This window comes from Amblyraja radiata, chromosome 39 (genome assembly GCF_010909765.2).
Source record: "Amblyraja radiata isolate CabotCenter1 chromosome 39, sAmbRad1.1.pri, whole genome shotgun sequence".
In the NCBI taxonomy this organism is placed as follows: Eukaryota; Metazoa; Chordata; class Chondrichthyes; order Rajiformes; family Rajidae; genus Amblyraja; species Amblyraja radiata.
Genome location: NC_045994.1, coordinates 18,274,018 through 18,288,987, shown reverse-complemented (window position 1 = coordinate 18,288,987; position 14,970 = coordinate 18,274,018). Strand labels below are relative to the sequence as shown.

The 14,970-nt window shown below is 44.6% G+C and overlaps 1 protein-coding gene across 1 annotated transcript in view; it reads right to left on the bottom strand.

Moving 5' to 3' along the window:
• LOC116967501 (hexokinase-2-like) overlaps positions 1-2,970 on the bottom strand; it is a 72,642-nt gene extending 69,672 nt beyond the window's left edge. Inside the window, exon 1 of the mRNA XM_033014132.1 lies at positions 2,787-2,970. Within this exon, the coding sequence (XP_032870023.1) occupies positions 2,787-2,849 (63 nt within the window). The 5' untranslated portion in view covers positions 2,850-2,970. The remainder of the gene's footprint in view (positions 1-2,786) is intronic.
• Between the last annotated feature and the right edge of the window lie 12,000 nt (positions 2,971-14,970).

The window sequence follows — 14,970 nt, the reverse complement described above, 5'->3', positions numbered from 1 at the left end:
TCATGGCTGATCATCCAACTCAGTATCCCGTACCTGCCTTCTCTCCATACCCTCTGATCCCCTTAGCCACAAGGGCCACATCTAACTCCCTCTTAAATATAGCCAATGAACTGGCCTCGACTACCCTCTGTGGCAGAGAGTTCCAGAGATTCACCACCACTATCCTTAAGCTGTGACCCCTTGTCCTGGACTTCCCCAACTGGAGTAAAGCACACGGCATTGGGGGTTCAGTATTGATGTGGATAGAGAACTGGCTGGCAAACAGGAAGCAAAGAGTAGGAGTAAACGGGTCCTTTTCACAATGGCAGGCAGTGACTAGTGGGGTACCGCAAGGCTCAGTGCTGGGACCCCAGCTATTTACAATATATATTAATGATCTGGATGAGGGAATTGAAGGCAATATCTCCAAGTTTGCGGATGACACTAAGCTGGGGGGCAGTGTTAGCTGTGAGGAGGATGCTAGGAGACTGCAAGGTGACTTGGATAGGCTGGGTGAGTGGGCAAATGTTTGGCAGATGCAATTTAATGTGGATAAATGTGAGGTTATCCATTTTGGTGGCAAAAACAGGAAAGCAGACTATTATCTAAATGGTGGCCAACTAGGAAAAGGGGAGATGCAGCGAGACCTGGGTGTCATGGTACACCAGTCATTGAAAGTGGGCATGCAGATGCAGCAGGCAGTGAAGAAAGCGAATGGTATGTTAGCTTTCATAGCAAAAGGATTTGAGTATAGGAGCAGGGAGGTTCTACTGCAGTTGTACAGGGTCTTGGTGAGACCACACCTGGAGTATTGCGTACAGTTTTGGTCTCCAAATCAGAGGAAGGACATTATTGCCATGGAGGGAGTGCAGAGAAGGTTCACCAGACTGATTGACATGAATTTTAGAAACTTACAAAATTCTTAAGGGGTTCGACAGGCTAGATGCAGGAAGATTGCTCCCGATGTTGGGGAAGTCCAGGACAAGGGGTCACAGCTTAAGGATAAGGGGGAAATCCTTTAAAACCGAGATGAGAAGAACTTTTTTCACACAGAGAGTGGTGAATCTCTGGAACTCTCTGCCACAGAGGGTAGTCGAGGCCAGTTCATTGGCTATATTTAAGAGGGAGTTAGATGTGGCCCTTGTGGCTAAGGGGATTAGAGCGTATGGAGAGAAGGCAGGTACGAGATACTGAGTTGGATGATCAGCCATGATCATATTGAATGTCGGTGCAGGCTCGAAGGGCCGAATGGCCTACTCCTGCACCTAATTTCTATGTTTCTATGTTTCTATCGGGAGCAATCTTCCTGCATCTAGCCTGTCCAACCCCTTAAGAATTTTGTAAGTTTCTATAAGATCCCCTCTCAATCTCCTAAATTCTAGAGAGTATAAACCAAGTCTATCCAGTCTTTCTTCATAAGACAGTCCTGACATCCCAGGAATCAGTCTGGTGAACCTTCTCTGCACTCCCTCTATGGCAATAATGTCCTTCCTCAGATTTGGAGAACGTGCAAACTCCACACAGACAGCACCGAGGTCATGATCGTACCCGATCTCTGGCGTTGTGAGGTACCAATCCCTCACGCTGGGCTTCGCTGGCCGCCACCTGGAACAGTTTTAAAGGTGAAAGAGAACAATGCAGATGGTTCCACTGCCCGGAGTTACAGACAGAGATTTGGGAAGATGACATGATTTCCACCCTTTCTGTTGCTATCGAGGATCACTGCTGGGACGGGGCTCGTGTTGAAACAAGTAGCTGCAGATGCTGGTTTACAAAATAATCATTCCTGTATGTCTCTCACTTGTCTTGGCTGTCAGGGAACAGTTTGGTCCAAGGTCCAAGTTCACTCCGACGCCTTCGGGAGATGCCAATTAGGCAACATCTTGAGTCCGCGCAAGAAAAACAACCACCCTTTCCCTGTTATCATTAATCGGATGACTATTCCTGGGTGTAATACGGAGGAAGGAATTGCAGATGCTGGTTTAAACCGAAGATAGACACAAAAAGCTAGAGTAACTCAGCGGGACAGGCAGTATCTCTGGAGAGAAGGAATGGGTGACGTTTCGGATCGAGTAATTATGGGAAGGGTCTCGGCCTGAAACGTTACCATTCCTTCTCTCCAGAGATACTGCCTGGCCCGCTGAGTTACACCAGCATTTTTATTATTCCTGGAGATGTGGAGATAGGGTTAGTCCAATCTGAATCTGAGATAGACCTTGTGTCTCGTTGGATGAACATTGGTTCTGAAGACTTGCACGTCCTGACCAACCGCTCCTCAAAACACGGCGGCTAAAGATAAACTCCGAACAGATCAGTCAACACAGAAGAGAAAACCGAGAAGCAATCGTTCTTCAGAAGCCCCGGGGATTGGCAGTATTTGTTTCACAAAGACAACTCGCCAAATGGACTGTTGGCGACTGAACGACACGAAACGTTCTCGTTCATTCCGTCTCCTCGCAACTCACAGGAATGAATTACGCGCGGAGTTCCGCATTCTCACAACCTGATGAAACCACAGATCTGACACTTTAGTCAAATCGGTCAAAGTTGTATTTACCGAAAAGTCTTTAAAAGGCAGACCCCCCCCCCCCAATCACTTCCACCCATGCCCTCTGTCAGAGAGTAGGCACCAACTCACACGCGCCATGGAAACCCCGAAACAACTTTCCCATTCGCTACAAACCCCACAACACACTGACACCGCAAACTGTTCAAATGAATTATTTTAAAGGAAATACTGAGCCTGTTCTGACGTCAGGAGGTTCTTAGATCTTTACCAAACCATACAAGCATGAGGGAATTCACACCTTCTGCAGTTGGTCATGTTTCAGTTGCGTGAAGCAATACGCGATGAGATGAGAAGCGATCATCTTGGTTTTGTTCCAAGGCACGAACTCTTGGCGATGAGGCGAGGCTTCACTACTGAGGCGAGATGCCGGCTTCCTATTTTAGTGATGTTGCTCATTCCATCTCTGGCTCAGCCCAGCCTCCACCTCACGTCACACCATCCTGTTGCCATTGCCCCGGCTATTGGCCGCCCGCTGTGGGTGTGCCGCCATCCCCGCCTCCCGTCTCTCCGCCCCTCTCTACCCACTCCTCCCTCTCTCGCCTTTCCCCACCCCTCTCCTCACATCTCCACCCTCTCACTCTCTACCTGCGCCCTCCCCCCTGGGGAAGGGCCGCTCTCCGCGCACACGCTGCTGTCCCTCACCGTCCGTCCAAGTTGAGTGAGAATTAGTAAAATCCCAGCTGTCCAATTAAATGACAGCTGGTGCGTGTTCAAGACCTGTTTTACAAGTGATATGTAATGGGCCTGTCCCACTTCGCGACCTTTACAGGCGACTGCCGGCACACGTCATGTTGAAAAAGTTGGCGACCTATCACGGGTGTCAGCAGTCGCCTGTAAAGGTCGCGTAAGTGGGACAGGCCCTTAACGCGGAGAGGGCGGGCAAACAGACAAAATAATATGGAGGAAATATTATCAATGGATGATGTCATCAATCACCATCTGACGATGCTGTTCTACATAACGTATATACATCTGAACGGTTCACAACGTATAGACATCTGTGCTGTGTAGGAAAGAACTGCAGATGCTGGTTTAAATCGAAAGTAGACACAAATTGCTCGAGTAACTCAGTGGGACAGGCAGCATGTCTGGAAAGAAGGAATGGGTGATGTTTCGGGTCGAGACCCTTCTTCAGACATCTGTGCTGTTCTATACTATGTAAAACTGTTCTATAGAGCGTACAACACAATTACGGGCCATTCGGCCCACAATGTCTCTTCCTGCCCTGCTGTGTTCTATTGAAACAGAGGGACATTGATGTAGTCCCTGGATGTATTCAACAAGTAGGCAGCTGGGATCAAGTGCATTCATAAGGTCATAAGTGATAAAAGTAGAATTAGGCCATTCGGCCCATCAAGTTAGTCCACTATGCCATTCAGTCAGGCTGATCTAAATCTCCCTCCTAACCCCATTCTCCTCCCTTCTCCCCATAACCTCTGACACTTGTACTAATCAAGAATCTATCTATCTCTGCCTTAAACATATCAGGACTCGGCCTCCAAAGCCTCTGCCCAACATGTCCCATCTACATTAGTCCCAGCTGCCCATGTTTGGTCGATATCCCTCCAAACCTGTCCTATCTATGTACCTGTACATCTTAAACGTTGGGATAGTCCTTGCCTCAACTACCTCCTCTGGCAGCTTGTTCCATACACCCACCACACTTTGTGTAAAAAAATTACCCCTCAAGATTTCTATTAAATCTTTTCCCCTTCACCTTAAACCTATGTCCTTTGGTCCTCGATTCACCCACTCTGGGCAAGAGAATCTGTGCATCTACCCAATCTATTCCTCTCATGATTTTATACACTATCACCCCCTCATCCTCCTGCGCTCCAAGGAATAGATTCCCAGCCTACTCAATACCTCTCCGTATAGCTCACACACTCTCGTCCTGGCAACATCCTCATAAATCTTCTCTGTACCCTTTCCAGCTCGACAACATCTTTCCTATAACATGGTGCCCAGAACTGAACATAATACTCTAAATGCGGCCTCACCAACGTTTTATACAACTGCAACATGACATCTCTGCAACTGGATCCTCCCTTTCCTGACCAACAGACCCCAATCCATGAGGATAGGGGACAAATCCTCCTCCACAATAATCCTCCCACTAGTGCTCCACAAGGATGTGTTCTCAGCCCCGTTCCTTACTCCTTGTACACCCACCACTCTGCAGCCAAGTACAAATCTAATTCCATTTTCAAATTCGCAGACGACACCACCATTGTGGGCCGGATATCAAATAATGATGAGATGGAGTACAGGAATGAGATTGAGAACCTCGTGTCTTGGTGTTGAGACAACAACCTTTCTCTCAATGACACAGAGATAAAGGAGATAGTGATTGACTTCAGGAAACAAAGCGGTTCACATTCCCCAGTTTGCATTGACGGTGCTAAAGTAGAGATGGTAGAAAACTTCAAATTCCTAGGAGTCAATATCACCAACAACTTTTCCTGGACCACCAATATTGAAGCAACGACCAAGAAAGCACACCAACGCCTCTAGTTCCTTAGAAGGTTTAGGAAGTTTGGCATGTCCCCTATAACTCTCACCAACTTCTACAGATGCACCACAGAAAGCATTTTATCAGGATGCATCACAACTTGGTTTGGAAACAGCTCCATCCAAGATCGCAAGAAATTGCAGCGAATTGGAGACACAGCCCAGACTGTCACACAAACCAACCTCCCTTCTATTGACTCAGTTTACACCTCACACTGCCTCAGCAATGCCAGCAGCATCATCAAGGATGAGTCGCACCCTGATCACTCCCTCTTCTCCCCTCTCCCATCAGGCAAAAGGTATAAAAGTGTGAAAACGCACACCTCCAGATTCAGGGACAATTTCTTCCCAGCTGGTATCAGGCAACTGAATCATCCTACCACAACCAGAGAGCAGTGCTCAACTGCCATCTACCTCTTTGGTGATCCTTGGACTATCCTTGATCGGACTTTGCTGGCTTAACCTTGCACGAAACGTTATTCCCTTATCATGCATCTATACACTGTAATGGCTCATTGGAAGCATGTATTGTCTTTGTACGGGCTGGTTAGCATGCAACAAAAGCAACTAAACTGAACTGAACTGAACAAGGGCCCTTGGAGCCCATGCCAACCATCGATCACCCGTACACTAGTTCTAGTCCTACACACTAGGAACAGTTTACAGAAGCCAATTAACCAACAAACCCATACATCCCTGGAATGTGGGAGGAAACCAGAGCACCCGGGGAAAACCCACGCAATCACATGGAGAATATATAAATTCTGTATAGGCAGCAGCCGTAGTTAGGATCTAACCTGGGCCTTTGGCGCTGACAGACAGCAACTCCACTGTTCTACCATTATGCTGTCCAATACTGTCCGAATCTGCAATCCATTGCTTCTGGAGATGGTGGAGAGAGATACTGTAACGACATTCAAGAGGAATCTAGATGAGTATTTCAAGATTACAGGTCAAACATCAGTAAATGGAGATGGGTACTCATTGGCTGGCATGGACAGGATGGGCTGAATGGCTTGTTCTGTGCCACATGCCTCAATGATTCTATGATACTATGAGATGGATCAACATTGACCAAATATCTGCCACCATGTCACAAGGAAATATGCAAATATTTCATCTCAGATGAGCTAGCTTCTATTTCAAAAGGCTTGATTAAGATATGTATTATTCTTTCAAAACTTTATGGTCAATGAATTGCCAGTGCTCAATGTCATCTTTATTATACATTTACGAGAAAGTCATTTCAGTTACAGGTACAGCCTCTGTTATCATGACACTGGTGCCATATAATGCAGATAGTGACAAACAGGTACAGTTACAGGTAACATCCTCGACTGTCATTACAGCAGTCCTTATAACACCAGACATGGTTGACAAATTACATGTCCTATGTTCTAAGTGTGCAATTCAATAATTTCTTCTCATTGTTCACAGGGATAATCTTTCATAGCATAAAAGTTGCATTAATATAACACCATCACTGCGGTTCCCTGAAATTCTTCACAGCTAATTAAACATAGTCATCTCGGCAAGAGCTATCAAATTGGGTGTGTCTTGCAAGTAGGATTCTAAAAATATATATATTTTTTTTAATTATTTTTATTAGAAGTACGGTAAATTACAATAATACACAACACATATTTCTTAATACATTTTTTGTACCGCTTCATTTTTTTTAAGCTTTAAGAAAAAGATAGAAGTAAGGAAGGTAAAGAAAGTGCGCAAGAGTCGTGAAGTGCAAGAGAGTGTTGGGAAAAGAAAGCCTCTTAGAAAAGAAGTTAGAGAAGGAAGTGAAGTAAGAAAGTAGACCCTAGAAAAGAAAGAAAAAGAAAGTAAGGACAATCGCTCTATTATAACATTGAACTCCGCAGAAAGACTACCAACCAAGTCTGTTTTTGTTGTTTTACCTCCCATTGCCAGGTCCTGATACCATTTATTTATTTATTTATTTTTAAAATTACTATTGCACCTCATGCTTGTAATAGGTCCATAAACGTAGACCACGTCTTTTGGAATTGGTTTGCTTTACCTGCTAAGAGGAATCTCATCTCTTCCAGATGTAATGTTTCAAACATATTTGATGTCCACATTTTTATTGTTGGTGTGGGCGCATTTTTCCAGAATTTAAGTATGAGCTTTTTTCCCATTATTAGCCCGTAATTGAGTAAATTCTTCTGATACACGTTTAATTCAGGGATACCTTCCGATATCCCAAAAATGATCCATTCTGGTTTTGGTACCAGTTTTATTTTAATTAATTTTGAAAAAATATCAAATATTCCATGCCAGAATTTTTGGATTTTTGTACAAAAAACAAAAGAATGCGCTATGGTAGCTTCTTGACACAGACATTTATCACAGATTGGTGAAACATTAGGAAAGATTTTATTTAATTTAGTTTTTGAATAATATAGTCTATGTAATGTTTTGAATTGGATAAGCGTATGTCGTACATTGATCGAGCATTTATGCACCTGTAGTAAATGATTATCCCAGCTCTCTTTTGAAATTTTTATAGCTAATTCTTGTTCCCAGTCTCTTCTAATTCCATCTGTTGTGGGTATTTCTATGTTTAAAATGATATTATATAAGTACGATATTAGATTAGCTGATTCCGCCTTTGTCTTCATTGCTTCATCCAGTAAGTCGGAAGGCATATTATGATAGTCTTTTGTGTATTTTTTCAGATAATCACGAATTTGAAGATATTTAAAATATTGGTTATTTTTCAAATTATATTTCAGTTGTAGTTGTTGAAATTATAGTAATTTTCCCCAATTCATACAGATCTCCGAGCGTTTTGATTCCCATTCTTTCCCATTGTATAAATGATTTGTCTATGATTGATGGTTTAAACGATGGGTTATTGACTATTGGTATTGAGATTCTAAAAATATGATCAGATATTCTTCTATTGTTTGAAGGTGAATTGGACAAAAGTAGCAAAAGTAATGCTTTTCTTCAACAAAAAGCTGGAAACTGCAAGTGTATAACCTGTCGGAGGGCAAGTGTCACCAGTGTTATTAAAAGGTAATCAATGAAGGTCAGTGTGGTTTTGTGAAGGGAAGTCATGTTTGACCAATTTACTGGAGTTTTCTTAATGATTAACATGAGCAAAAATTTGAGGTCTTAGTTAGCACTAATTGACATGGCCTCACTTGTTGGATCTTCAGTTAGAGAGCTTCTGGATAAATGGGATCAATCAATGTAGTACACTTAGTTTTCCAGAAAATATTTGTTAAGATGTTGCATCAAAGATCATTGCAGAGAAGAAAAACTCCTGGTGTAGCGTGGAATAGTGGGATGTGTTGGTGGAGTCCTGCACCAATCAGAATCAATGGCACCAAAGTGGAAATGGTTGAGAGCTTCAGGTTCTTCAGCATAAATATTCCCAACCATCAATCCTTGTTTAACCCCACTGAAACTACAGCCAAAGATAAGCAGACCAACAGCTCTACTTCATCAGTTGACTGAGAAATCTCAGCATGTCTCCAATGACTCAGAACTGCTGTAGTTTTGGGAGCAACAGCAGCAGGAGTTTAGCAAGAGATACGACTGATTGGCTCTAGCCCGAGTGGGAGGAGAGAAGTGAGTCAGAGGGGTGAAAACAGTTGAAAAGTAGAAGCCAAGCACAGGCAGACTTTATTCAGAACTGCTGTAGTTTTGGGAACAACAGCAGCAGGAGTTTAGTAAGACATACGACTGATTGGCTCTAGCCCGAGTGGGAGGAGAGAAGTGAGTCAGTGCCGGGAAACCAGTTGAAAACTGAGGAATTTGTAAACTGAGGTTTGTAAATTGGTAAATCAGGCAATTTATCAGTCAATTTAAGCAAGACGGCTCTTAGCGAGCGGCAGTGAGTGAGCGAAGTGCCCTGTGAGAAAAGTGTGAGTCTTTGGCGAGGAGGCTGAGGAGAGGAGACCACGCAATACGCTTGAGAGGTAGAGACGAAAGAAGGAGATGTCAGGCAAGCTGATTCAGTGCGATGCTTGCAGTATGTGGGAGGTCAAGGACACCGCTGGTGCCTCTGGCTGCTACAAATGCGAGAAGTGCATCCAGGTAGAGCTCCTGAAGGGCCGTGTTGGGGAACTGGAGAAGCAAGTGGATGACCTCCGGTTCGTCCGAGAAACTGAGTCGTTCCTTGACAAGTCCTACAGTACGATTGTTACACCTAAGGTACTGGAAGAGAGAAGGTGGGAGACAGTGAGAAAGGGAGGGAAGCATGGAATGCCAATGACCCGGGTGTTGTACCTCTTGTGAACAGGTTCACCTACTTAGAAGCTGTCGGGACAGAAGACGTGTTTACACTGAGCGACGGACTGGCTTGCGATGCGAATAGGGCTGTTGAGCCAGAACCAAAAAGGCCTAAGGCAGGCAACGCCATTGTAGTGGGAGACTCCATTGTGAGAGGTACGGACAGGGGTTTCTGCGGCAACAGACGGGATGCGAGGATGGTGTGCTGCCTTCCTGGTGCCAGGATCCAGGATGTCACGGACAGAGTGCAGAAAATCCTCAAGGGCGAAGGTGAACATCCGGAAGTGGTAGTGCATGTCGGCACAAACGATGTCGGAAAGAAGGGGATGAATATTCTGCAGCGTGACTTTAGAGAGCTCGGAAAAATGCTGAAAAGCAGGACCTCCAGGGTTGTTATCTCTGGTTTGCTTCCAGTTCCTCGTACTGGCGAGAGCAGGAACAGGGAGATACGGGACCTGAACGTGTGGCTGAGGAACTGGTGCACGGGGCAGGGATTTAGATTCTTAGATCACTGGGATCTGTTTTGGGGTAAGGGGGAACTGTACAAAAGGGACGGATTGCATCTTAACAGGTGTGGGACCAGCATTCTGGCAGGCAGGTTTGCCACTGCTACACGGGTGGTTTTAAACTGAATAAGGGGGGTGGGGTTTCGAATGGGATAGTGGAGGATGGAGTTAAAGGGAAAGGGTTTCATTAATGTGTGAGCGTAGAGACAGAGGGGTGTAAAATGAGGGTAGAAGCAATAGGTAGCAAGGTGAAAAGTAAAAGTGGCAGGCCGGCAAATCCAGGGCAAAAATCAAAAAGGGCCACTTTTCAGCATAATAGTATAAGGGGTAAGAGTGTTGTAAAACAAGCCTGAAGGCTTTGTGTCTCAATGCAAGGAGCATTTGAAATAAGGTGGACGAGTTGAATGTGCAGATAGCTATGAATGACTATGATATAGTTGGGATCACGGAGACATGGCTCCAGGGTGACCAAGGCTGGGAGCTCAACATCCAGGGATCTTCAATATTCAGGAGGGATAGACAGAAAGGGAAAGGAGGTGGGGTAGCGTTGCTGGTTAGAGAGCAGATTAACGCAATAGAAAGGAAGGACATTAGCTTTGAGGATGTGGAATCGATATGGGTAGAGCTGCGAAACACTAAGGGGCAGAAAACGCTAGTGGGAGTTGTGTACAGGCCACCTAACAGTAGTAGTGGAGTTGGGGATGGCATCAAACAGGAAATTAGAAATGCGTGCAACAAAGGTAAAACAGTTATAATGGGTGACTTCAATCTACATATAGATTGGGTGAATCAAATTGGCAAGGGTGCTGAGGAAGAGGATTTCTTGGAATGTATGTGGGATAGTTTTCTAAACCAACATGTAGAGGAACCAACGAGAGAGCAGGCTATTCTAGACTGGGTATTGAGTAATGAGGAAGGGTTAGTTAGCAGTCTTGTTGTGCGTGGCCCCTTGGGCAAGAGTGACCATAATATGGTTGAGTTCTTCATTAGGATGGAGAGTGACATCGTTAATTCAGAAACAAGGGTCCTGAACTTAAAGAAAGGTAACTTTGAGGGTATGAGACGTGAATTGGCCAAGATAGACTGGCGATTGATTCTTAATGGGTTGACGGTGGATATGCAATGGAAGGCATTTAAAGACTGCATGGATGAACTACAATAAATGTTCATCCCAGTTTGGCAAAAAAATAAATCCGGGAAGGTAGTGCATCCGTGGATAACAAGGGAAATCAGGGATAGTATCAAAACAAAAGATGAAGCGTACAAATTAGCCAGAAAAAGCAGCCTACCAGAGGACTGGGAGAAATTCAGACACCAGCAGAGGAGGACAAAGGGCTTAATTAGGAAAGGGAAAATAGATTATGAAAGAAAACTGGCAGGGAACATAAAAACTGACTGCAAAAGCTTTTATAGATATGTGAAGAGAAAAAGATTAGTTAAAACAAATGTAGGTCCCTTGCAGTCAGAAACGGGTGAATTGATCATGGGGAACAAGGACATGGCAGACCAATTGAATAACTACTTTGGTTCTGTCTTCACTAAGGAAGACATAAATAATCTGCCGGAAATAGCAGGGGACCGGGGGTCAAATGAAATGGAGGAACTGAGTGAAATCCAGGTTAGCCGGGAAGTGGTGTTAGGTAAATTGAATGGATTAAAGGCCGATAAATCCCCAGGGCCAGATAGGCTGCATCCCAGAGTACTTAAGGAAGTAGCCCCAGAAATAGTGGATGCATTAGTGATAATTTTTCAAAACTCTTTAGATTCTGGAGTAGTTCCTGAGGATTGGAGGGTAGCTAATGTAACACCACTTTTTAAAAAGGGAGGGGAGAGAAAACAGGGGATTACAGACCAGTTAGTCTAACGTCGGTAGTGGGAAAACTGCTAGAATCAGTTATTAAAGATGGGATAACAGCACATTTGGAAAGTGGTGAAATCATTGGACAAAGTCAGCATGGATTTATGAAGGGTAAATCATGTCTGACGAATCTTATAGAATTTTTCGAGGATGTAACTAGTAGAGTGGATAAGGGAGAACCAGTGGATGTGTTATATCTGGACTTTCAGAAGGCTTTCGACAAGGTCCCACATAAGAGATGAGTATACAAACTTAAAGCACACGGTATTGGGGGTTCAGTATTGATGTGGATAGAGAACTGGCTGGCAAACAGGAAGCAAAGAGTAGGAGTAAACGGGTCCTTTTCACAATGGCAGGCAGTGACTAGTGGGGTACCGCAAGGCTCAGTGCTGGGACCCCAGCTATTTACAATATATATTAATGATTTGGACGAGGGAATTGAATGCAACATCTCCAAGTTTGCGGATGACACGTAGCTGGGGGGCAGTGTTAGCTGTGAGGAGGATGCTAGGAGGCTGCAAGGTGACTTGGATAGGCTGGGTAAGTGGGCAAATGCATGGCAGATGCAGTATAATGTGCATAAATGTGAGGTTATCCACTTTGGTGGCAAAAACAGGAAAGTAGATTATTACCTGAATGGTGGCCGATTAGGAAAGGGGGAGATGCAACGAGACCTGGGTGTCATGGTACACCAGTCATTAAAAGTAGGCATGCAGGTGCAGCAGGCAGTGAAGAAGGCGAATGGTATGTTAGCATTCATAGCAAAAGGATTTGAGTATAGGAGCAGGGAGGTTCTACTGCAGTTGTACAGGGTCTTGGTGAGACCACACCTGGAGTATTGCATACAGTTTTGGTCTCCTAATCTGAGGAAAGACATTCTTGCCATAGAGGGAGTACAGAGAAGGTTCACCAGACTGATTCCTGGGATGTCAGGACTTTCATATGAAGAAAGACTGGATAGACTCGGTTTGTACTCGCTAGAATTTAGAAGATTGAGGGGGGATCTTATAGAAACGTACAACATTCTTAAGGGGTTGGACAGGCTAGATGCAGGAAGATTGTTCCCGATGTTGGGGAAGTCCAGAACAAGGGGTCACAGTTTAAGGATAAAGGGGAAATCTTTTAGGACCGAGATGAGGAAACCTTTTTTCACACAGAGAGTGGTGAATCTGTGGAATTCTCTCCCGCAGAAGGTAGTTGAGGCCAGTTCATTGGCTATATTTAAGAGGGAGTTAGATGTGGCCCTTGTGGCTAAAGGGATCAGGGGGTATGGAGAGAAGGCAGGTACAGGATACTGAGTTGGATGATCAGCCATGATCATATTGAATGGCGGTGCAGGCTCGAAGGGCCGAATGGCCTACTCCTGCACCTATTTTCTATGTTTCTATGTTTCTATGACTCTTACAAACCCTAACGCATACAGTACCAGTGGGTTGCATCACAGGTTGGTTTGGGAACATCTCTGCTCAAGACAATAAGAAATAATCTGTTGTGGCGCTTACCGGTGGATGCGATCTCGCTGGCCCTCCACTCCGCTCTGGACCACTTGGACAACAAAAACTCATATGTCAGGCTGTTATTCATTGATTACAGCTCGGCATTTAATACGATCATCCCCTCCAAGCTGGATACCAAACTAGCAGAATTGGGTCTCTGCGCATCCCTCTGCAAGTGGATCCTCGACTTCCTCATTCACAGACCACAGACTGTTCGTATTGGTGCAAATGTGTCAGCCTCGATAACGTTAGTACCTCCACCAATGTAAAGCACTTTGGCCAATCGGAGAGTTGTTTTTTAAATGTGCTATATAAATAAAAGTGACTTGACTTGAACAATCAGCACGGGAGCACCTCAAGGCTGCGTGCTCAGCCCCCTGCTGTACTCACTCTATACTCATGACTGCGTAGCCGGTCATAGTGCGAACTCCATCATCAAGTTCACTGATGACACCACTGTTGTGTGACGTATCACTGATGGGGACTAATCAGAGTAAAGGAGAGAGATCGACCAACTGACCAAATGGTGCCAGCACAATAACCTGGCCCTCACACCAGCAAAACCAAGGAACTGATTGTGGACTTTGGAAGAGGTAGGATGGGGACCCACAGTCCCGTTTATATCAACGGGTCGATGGTGGAAAAGGTCAAGAGCTTCAAATTCCTGGGCGTGCACATCTCTGAAGATCTCTACTGGTCCAAGAACACTGATGCAATTATAAAGAAAGCACATCAGCGCCTCTACTTCCTGAGAAGATTACGGAGAGTCGGTATGTCAAGGAGGACTCTCTCTAACTTCTACAGGTGCACAGTAGAGAGCATGCTGACTGGTTGCATCGTGGCTTGGTTCCGCAAATTGAGCGCACAGGAGCAGAAAAGACTACAAGTAGTAAACACTGCCCAGTCCATCATCAGCTCTGACCTTCCTTCCATCGAGGGGATCTATCGCAATCGCTGCCTCAAAAAAGCTGGCAGCATCATCAAGGACCCACACCATCCTGGCCACACACTCATCTCCCCGCTACCTTCAGGTAGAAGGTGGTACAGGAGCCTGAAGACTGCAACGTCCAGGTTCAGGAATAGCTACTTCCCCACAGCCATCAGGCTATTAAACTCAACTCAAACGAAACTGTGAACATTAATAGACCATTATCTGTTTATTTGCACTTTATCTGTTTATTTATTTATGTGTGTATATATTTACATAATGGTATATGGACACACTGATCTGTTCTGTATTCATGCCTTCTATATTCTGTTGTGCTGAAGCAAAGCAAGAATTTCATTGTCTTATCTGGGACACATGACAATAAACTCTCTTGAATCACTTGAATCTTGAAATGGCAGAGAATTGTAGATGTAGCCCATTCCAACACCCATTGACACCATCTACACATCACACTGCTTCAGGAAAGCAGCCGACATAATCAAGGATGTTTTTCACCCAAGTCATTCCCTCATGTCCCGTCTCCGTCAAGCAGAAGATATAAAAGATTGAAAGCATGCGCCACCCAATTCAAGAACAGCTTCTTCCTCTCTATAATCAGACGTGAACGTTCCAACCATAAGCTATGAACTAGCCTTGATCTTCCACCTACTTCAATGCAGACATGACCTTAATATTGATTTGATTATTTTAACAACTGATGTGAGACCAACTGGATGGCAGTTCCTTTATTTTCCCCTCTCTTTCCCTTCTTCAATGACAGCTTCAGCAGCCATGACCACCTCTGGAAATGTAATTACAAGGGAAGGCACACCAGTATGAAATAAATGTTGAAAATGTTAAAATGATGG